Genomic DNA, 8,364 nt, shown 5'->3' with positions numbered 1-8,364 from the left:
TTTTCGAGAAGTGCCCAAAAACCAAAATGAGGAAAACATCTTTTTTTTTCAAGAGGTTTGACAGAGGACACTGTAACAACGGAGGTCTTATCGTCCCTAAAGCGGAGAGAGAAGAAGAACGGGATATAAGAAAGCTCTCCATTCAGCGACATGGCCGTCGGTCGGGAAAAGCCAGCAGCTCGCGATTGCCGAGATGGTCACCCATCCGTATAGGTACCAACCAAGGTCCTTGGTACTAACCAACGTTGTTCAATCTTTTGGGATCTCGTCTACTAAGATCTTTTGGGCATATCTGTTATTTGTCAAATAAATGAAGACAATTGAATTAACTTAATGTGAGATACCATGGTAACTCAAGGCTAAATATTTATTGAGAAATCACATTGATTGATCTCAGGTACCATAAGCTTTGTACAAAACAATACGGTGAATTAACTTTTTACTGAATTGCTACTGATACTGATACGTGATACATGTATTATTCTGGGCTTTTGATTTTTTTTTTTTTTTTTTTTTTTTTTTTTTTTGTTTTTTGTTTTTTCAAGAAGCGCCCAAAAGCCAAAATGAGGAAAACATCTTTTTTTTCAAGAGGTTTGATAGAGGAAACTGTAACAACGGAGGTCTTATCGTCCCGAAATCGAAGAGAGAAGAAGAACGGTGGCTATCTTAAATCCCATACCAGGTTCTCCCAGTAGATTCTCAGCCGGTATTGAACAGTCCTCGAATATTAGACTGCAAGTGCTTGATGCGTTTATGCCTAGCTTGTCTTCTTTCTTCCCCAGAGACAGACCTGTGAACCCGAGAAGTAGAGATGAACAGTTTTAAAAAAAAAAAAAAAAAAAAAATACGCGGAACCTTTTACTGCTGTAACTGCTAAGGTCCTATTGTCCCGAAAGCGAAGAGAGAAGGAGGACTGAATAGGCCGAGAAAGCCAGCCGTTCGACGTTCTGAGAACGAACCTTAACTGTTTAGAATAAAGTTCGCCCCGGGCGAGACTCGAACGTCCAGCGCCTAGCGATTACAAGGCAGACACGCGAACTAGGTTGGCAAATTCGAAGATAAATCATGAAAAATTAATTTTCTTTTTCTAATTTTTGACTATTTTCACAAGTTGTAATAAAAAATTAATGTTGCACTATTTATTTTTTTATTCCTTTGTTGAACACCCCAACGTCCAGCGCCTAGCGATTACAAGGCAGACACGCGAACTAGGTTGGCAAATTCGAAGATAAATCATGAAAAATTAATTTTCTTTTTTCTTTTTCTAATTTTTGACTATTTTCACAAGTTGTAATAAAAATTAATGTTGCACTATTTATTTTTTTTTATTACTTTGTTGAACACCCGATAAAAAAATAAAAAATCCTAACGGCTCAGACTTCTCTTATTTCTACACAATTTGAAATTGGACGTCTGAAAAACTGGTGCAACGTGCTATCGCCGCTGGTGGCTCAAAAATTAGATATAATATTTGACCCATACATATAAACAAACAAACAAACAAACAGATAAAAGCATTTGCTTGAGATTATACAAAGGGCTTAAACTACATAGGTTTGAAATAAAATAATATAAAATGAACGAATAAAATCGATTTTTAAATATCGCTTTTTTTTCGTTTATTATTATTTTTTGTCTAATTTTCAAACCTAACCTAGCCCTGTTTATAAACGTTTCCCTACCTCGTAGCTTGCGTTTCTTGAGCCGATGTATGAGAAACGCCACCAAGCTCATCGAGATAAACACGGTGAACGCTATCACCACAAAGCGAAGCGTCAACTCGTTGAAGCTCAGAACGCGATCCGGACTGGAAGGCGGGCCGCCCAGGACGCCTAGGTTGGGGTCGATGTTCTCGTGACATTCGAAGTTACAGCAGGTCGTGTGCGGATGCACTAGACGGCAGTTCTGAAAGAGAAAGATTTCAAAGGGTTAATTTTTAATTTGTTAAGTTTCCATTTATTGTTTTTCAATATTACTCTCAGAACATACTGAATCTTTTATAAGTGGTATACCGTATAAGCAGAGCTTATGCCACGGATGGGGAGTTACCTTTTAGGGCAGGGATTCCCAAACTGTTGTCCACGGACCAGCGCTGCGCTCACGGGTACAGTTCTCGCGGGTTATTATTATTTTTTTTTCTATTCTACCAAGGATGGGATTGAACCCGCGTCCTCCTGTTTGCCAGGCGAGAAGCAAGGTGCATTCTTACCTTTGGTGTGGCGCAGAGTATGACTTTACACAGAGTGGGTGCGCCATTGTCACACGTACAGGATGTACAAGGATCAGGTCCCGGCGAGTAGATCTTGGAGGGGAGCACCGTGTTGTTAAGCAGGTCCACACAGTATTGGCCTTCCATGGTGACGCGCGCTTGTTACACCCTGTAATTCCTAATTCGGCCTGATGAGAACCTACGAAAGACAACGAAAAAATTAGAAGAGAATACTCGTGTATACCCTGTTTATATTGAACTGCTATACAAATTTTTTTATACTAATATACTAGAACAGCAGTTTAAAAAAAAAAATACGCGGAACCTTTTACTGTTGTAACTGCTAAGGTCCTATTGTCCCGAAAGCGAAGAGAGAATAAAGACAGGATAGGAGAAAGCCAGCCGTTCGACGTTCTGAGAACGAACCTCAACTGTTTAGAATAAAGTTCGCTTTACTCAACAGCACAATCTAGACTAGCCTGGGCAATACCTAGCGCCTGTGAGGCAATACCTGAGAAGAAAGAAAATACACATTTTTTTTCGAGTGCGATTCGAAGCCTTAGAAATGTACGGTTCGGCCGCTTTTTCACCTAAAATTTGAGCACTTTAAATTAAAAGTTTTCAGGGCATTTACCTTTGCCTCAGGTCGCTCAAAATTTGCAGAGTTAAGAGCATTAGTTTTTCTCACTGTTTACAACGACTTGCGTAAATTTATCCAGTATGAACTTTTCAAGTCACCCTAGCTGACTCAAAGCCCACCGTATGATAGGCATTAACCCCACCCTTGATTGGTAGAGAATGCTATAGGCATTAACCTGACCCTTGATCAAACTTAATTTTGTATTTATATGTAAATACATTATGTTACCATCTGTAAATAAAGTTTGATCCAATCGTGTAATAATACATAAAATAGTGTTCGAAATCCGCTCGACCTCGTTTTAGGAATGGAAACTTCCGGAGGCATTCAAAAAACACTAGCATGTATTTTAATGGTTGTTTTAAAGTTAATTAAGGGCGAAGGCCACAGTAAAGCTGTATGTACAAATTAAAAGTTTGTAAACACAGGACCATTAAGCCGTTATGTTGTCACATGTACATGATCTCAGATGCATACAGCATTTGCAAATGAAATTGTTACAATTATACAGGAAATTTCCTTGCTAAAGAATTAGCAAAGATCGAGTGCGAAGGGCATCCACTCGAAAAATTTTGTAGCCAAAAGCAAATGTCAGTCCAAAAGCGATCACCTAAAAACTTCCGGAGGCATTCAAAAAACACTAGCATGTATTTTAATGGTTGTTTTAAAGTTAATTAAGGGCGAAGGCCACAGTAAAGCTGTGTGTACAAATTAAAAGTTTGTAAACACAGGACCATTAAGCCGTTATGTTGTCACATGTTCAAGATATCGGATGCATACAGCATTTGCAAATGAAATTGTTACAATTATACAGGAAATTTCCTTGCTAAAGAATTAGCAAAGGTTGAGTGCGAAGGGCATCCACTCGAAAAATTTTGTAGCCAAAACCAAATGTCAGCCCAAAAGCGATCACCTAAAATAACGAAGAAAAAAAACATAAAGTAATAAATTAATGTCTTTTGTCAAAATCTCAAATGTACATTTACGAAATGCTGATATAGAGAGAAAGTTTAAAAAACAAAATAATAAAACTTTTTTTAAACAAACGAAGGAAAGATCAAATTTCAGGAATTACCTTAGAGTCGAAATTCAAAAGAAATGGAATGATAATATTTTTTTAATATTTATTTTGGTCCAGAAAAAAATAAAATTGAAAAAAGATGAAAAAATAATTATAAGGGATTTATAAATAATGGATTTAATATTTTCACGGATTAGGTATATTGCATTATTCATCAATTAAGAGACCCTAATATTTACACCGAGCTTCTTAGAGATATCAGAAACCCTGATCCAAGGTCACAGGTTTATCTGTTAAAGACTTCAAAAAAGTTCTGGAAAATGACCCGTGAATTGGGCAAACTTTAGAAATCCTTAACTAACTAACACAGGGCAAGAATTAGCCGAAAGTTTATACTTTAGAGGTACCTGAATAAAGGCAAACTTTAGAAATCCTTAACTAACTAACACAGGGCAAGAATTAGCCGAAAGTTTATACTTTAGAGGTACCTGAATAAAGAAAAAAAAATACACTTTACTTTCAATATTATTCAAAGATCTCACCTATTTTCAAATTTCAAAAATGCATCTAATATATAAAAATGAATATTCGTTTGTTTGTGTGTTTGTTCGAACTTTATGCCTGGCCAAACCGCTTATCCGATTGCTATGAAACTTTGTGCTTATTGCGCTTGCACTCCCGTGAAAGGTTAAGGCTATTTTCCGGTTTGTTTTTGTTAAGCTACGCCGAGCAAGACCACTAAATGGATGAGTGACATGAACGGCCATGCTTTAAGGGTTTTCTAGCAGAAATCGGGAGCGAAGCGACGGATTTACGCTAGTTTAAAATATTTTTGAAGACAACAAAAATTTCAAACTATGAATGAACATTTCGAAATGTTTTTGTTTTTATCTTTCAATAAACATTGATGGAACGACATTTTTTTTTTTTTTTCATCAAATCAATGTTACCTATATTTTGTAGTCTATGTTTCATTTCTCCCTCCTAACCTTGAAAATATTGAGTAGTAAGCTGACTTTTGTGCAATAGTACTTGTTAAAATTTAAAATAAGTACGTAGTACCTTCTTAAATCTCAACATTGTCCTAATAGGGCTTCTTTGTAATAAGGTATGAAGGTAATATTATTGAATTGTCAATGTCTTTTCCAGGCAGAATATTATTTTGAAAGATTAAAAAATGACCTAATTTCTCACTTCATACAAATATGGAAAATATTGAGTAGTAAGTTGACTTTTGTGCAATAGTACTTGTTAAAATTTAAAATAAGTACGTAGTACCTTCTTAAATCTCAACATTGTCCTAGTATGGCTTCTTTGTAATAAGGTATGAAGGTAATATTATTGAATTGTCAATGTCTTTTCAAGGCAGAATATTATTTTGAAAGATTAAAAAATGACCTAATTTCTCACTTCATACAAATATACCATAGTTAGGCACATATGTATTTGGAAGCTATGTACCTCTTCGTACTTGTGGAATTACACATTTTAAACATAGGTATTCTTTGAATGTCAAACTTCAACTAATAGGCTATAGGTAGATAGATTAATGTTATGTTGTTATGTAACGTTAGAAAGGGTATAGTTTGAACATTCACACTTTTCTATTCTTTCTAGATAGATCGGTATTTTTCAATACCCAATAAGGGGGTATCCGTTGACATTCTGCTTCGGTAAAATGAACATAGATTACCACACTAACTAACATAGATCGGTATTTTTCAATACCCAATAAGGGGGTATCCGTTGACATTCTGCTTCGGTAAAATGAACATAGATTACCACACTAACTAAGAAGATGCTCACACTTTTCTATTCTTTCTAGATAGATCGGTATTTTTCAATACCCAATAAGGGGGTATCCGTTGACATTCTGCTTCGGTAAAATGAGCATAGATTACCACACTAACTAAGAAGATGTTCATTCATAATTTAAAATTGTTTACTTCCTAATCATACATATTTCTAATTTCAGTCAGTTTCCATTTTGATATCTTCTTCTGATTTAACTTTTACTTCACTTTCTTCCACTTCTTTTTTAGTTTCTACTTCATTGTCTACTTTATCACAGGCACTGATTTCATCTGACGTTGGTTTCACGTCATAGTCTGACTCTTCATGTCTAGAATGTGGTGACTCCGCCGCTGGGGAGCGGGTTCTATTATTAGAATGAGAGAGTTCATCTTCAGAACTACTATGATCCACTCGATGGGGTTCTGACAGTCTATTATTTCGACAAAGTTGTTCTAAAAGGGTTTTATTTGAAGACTGCTCTTCTCGCTGTTTTGCACTAAGACCGGTTTCTAAACTAGATCTAATAATACCATCTAGGAAACTACCATTAGGAGAACCATCGTATAAACTTTCAGCTACTTCCCTAGCATTTTTACCTAGAGCACTAATTACAGGGGAAGCACCACTGGCTGCTGTTTCTTCGTGAATTCTCTGCATCATTTGAGACGCAAAGAATTGTTCGGGTGTTGGTGTAAAATTAGGACCTCTTTGAAAATCTAACGACAATGGATGATGGAATGGGTTCGGTGGCCAAAATGGAAAAGGTGGTGCACCAGGAAATCGGAGAGCTGAATCAAACATGGGGGGCATTTTGAGTCCGTTAGGTGTTCCAGGTAACATGGCTCCAACATGCTTTGGTGTTTGCTTTAGAGGTGACGTCAACTTACTTTTGTCAGGCATAGGTGGTTGAACCCTCAGTAAACCTTCTTCTTTTCTTTTCAAGTCATCGTTGTTTTGAGGCTTCGGCTCCCTCTTTCTCGGCCGCATTAAATGCCTTTCTTTCACTTTGTATTCTAATGTAGAATGTGGAACTCCGAAATGGCTACCCGCTCTATGTACACTCATCTCTCCTCTTTGCACTGCCCTCACTGCTTCTACTAATGCATCTCGGTTATAATTTCTATATTTTCCTCGTTTTGGTCGTGTCCCTTTGCCACCAACACCATGGTTAGCCGGACTACTGCTCCCTGGGATATGTCCCATGAGGGGGGATTTACCTCCAGGAGAAAACAACTTTCTATCATCAAAGTGGTTGCTATCTCTTTCCCTAATGATAGGAGGTGTGAAGGGAGGTCCTCTCTTCAGGTTCATTTCCATATTCCACTGGGAGGGTTCGGCAGGTTGGTTGAACTTCTGGTTTATGCTATTCGCTATGACGTCTCGCAAGTGGATTCCCATCTTTCCTACAGACCCTGTAGGAGATGAGGATTCGCTTCTAGTTGGCGATCTTTGACTAGATTCATCTCCATTTTTAGGTCTGAAGGACGGAACATTTAAAATAACATTTGACCCTGTTGGATCTCGACTATTTTTATTATCGGATGATATCACAGAAGTTGATGGCCCACTTCCATTGAAAGGTAACTGTCTTTCTTTCTGTTGTTTATGTTGCTCCTCAGTCATTATTTTTCGCAATATTTCGGGCAAAGGAGACATTTTTGGCAAGAATTCCGGAGGTGGTTGATCCGAAGGAAATTTATCTTCGGGCGAGGCTCGCCTAGGAGCCCCTAAGAGGAATGGATTTAGTTTGGCAAGAATTCGGGAGGTGGTTGATCCGAAGGAAATTTATCTTCGGGCGAGGCTCGCCTAGGAGCCCCTAAGAGGAATGGATTTAAAAGGGCGGCTGCACTTAAGGCATTTAAGTTCCCGCTGGAAACTGAAGCTGATATGAATTGAGTCAGGTAAGCGGTAGGGTCCATGCCGGGCCAGAAATCTGGTGGATAGACAGGAGGATAGCTAGGAGGGGAGGGGGAGTCATCATCCCCACTCCTTACCTGTTTACTACCACATTCCAATAACAACCTCAGAGAGTCTGCATTCGAAGGATCTTGCGATAACCTAATGAGATCTTCCTTAAAGTTTAAAGGTTTGGGGACGCCCATCTTCTCTTCGGCTTCATCCGTTGAGTCTCGGTCTTCATCGTCATCATCCAACATTTCTTTGTCGTCTGGAGGAACACTACTTACCACGGAAGGACTCCTAGATAGTAAGTTGGAATCTCTTCCCCTTTCTAGGGCCAATTTGTATACCTTATTTCTTAACGTTGACCTAGGAATACCATAGAGTACGGCAGCACGTCTAGTTCCTAGTTTTCCATCTTGAATGGCTCTCAGAGCAGCTTGCAATCCTTCCTCAGTGTAAGTTCTCCTGCCAGCGACAGTACTGCTTCTGTGATGAATCACTGGTGGTTTTGGCCTGCGAACAGAGAAAACAACACGGTTAGATGTAATTATTTTATTGTGAGATTTCAATTCAATTATTTTTTTGTATTTTTTTCCTTCTTTTTCGAGTAATGAAATTTTTTCAAAAGAATCTTTCGGTGCGAGATTCCTGGATGAAACCTTAGTCAGCAATCAACGAAAATGAAGAAAATTAAAAAAGAAAACGAAGAAATAGCACGAGAAGAAATTTCGTTGGCACAAATTCTCAAAAAAGAAAAAAAAAAAAAAAAAAAAAAAGCATTCCTGGGGGAAAAAAAAG

General features: G+C 37.8%; 2 protein-coding genes across 2 annotated transcripts in view; both read right to left on the bottom strand.

Annotated features, from left to right (window-relative positions):
• Window positions 1-272: 272 nt before the first annotated feature.
• LOC103516561 (integral membrane protein DGCR2/IDD-like) lies at window positions 273-2,516 on the bottom strand. Its single transcript, XM_017447110.2, has 4 exons — window positions 2,210-2,516; window positions 1,650-1,905; window positions 680-790; window positions 273-292 (listed from the first exon to the last, which is right to left on the bottom strand). Exons 1-4 carry the CDS (start codon window positions 2,354-2,356, stop codon window positions 273-275), a joined length of 534 nt encoding a protein of 177 aa, XP_017302599.1. The 5' UTR covers window positions 2,357-2,516.
• A 3,154-nt stretch (window positions 2,517-5,670) lies between these two features.
• Window positions 5,671-8,364, bottom strand: part of LOC103516559 (mushroom body large-type Kenyon cell-specific protein 1) — a 40,311-nt gene continuing 37,617 nt past the window's right edge. The window contains 2 exon segments of the mRNA XM_026828918.1: window positions 5,671-7,410; window positions 7,413-8,079. Coding sequence (XP_026684719.1) covers window positions 5,842-7,410; window positions 7,413-8,079 — 2,236 coding nt within the window. The 3' untranslated portion in view covers window positions 5,671-5,841.

This window comes from Diaphorina citri, unplaced genomic scaffold, assembly GCF_000475195.1.
Source record: "Diaphorina citri unplaced genomic scaffold, Diaci psyllid genome assembly version 1.1 scaffold1599, whole genome shotgun sequence".
Lineage (NCBI taxonomy): Eukaryota > Metazoa > Arthropoda > Insecta > Hemiptera > Psyllidae > Diaphorina > Diaphorina citri.
This window is presented reverse-complemented; position numbering and strand designations above follow the sequence as displayed.

Excerpts from the sequence above, each read along its gene's own strand:
- LOC103516561 (XM_017447110.2), bottom strand. The coding sequence starts at position 2,356 with ATGGAAGGCCAATACTGTGTGGACCTGCTTAACAACACGGTGCTCCCC. Across the intron at positions 1,906-2,209 it reads TACTCTGCGCCACACCAAAG|AACTGCCGTCTAGTGCATCC; the intron begins GTAAGAATGCAC and ends TTTCTCTTTCAG. Across the intron at positions 791-1,649 it reads TATAAACAGGGCTAGGTTAG|GTCTGTCTCTGGGGAAGAAA; the intron begins GTTTGAAAATTA and ends TCGGGTTCACAG.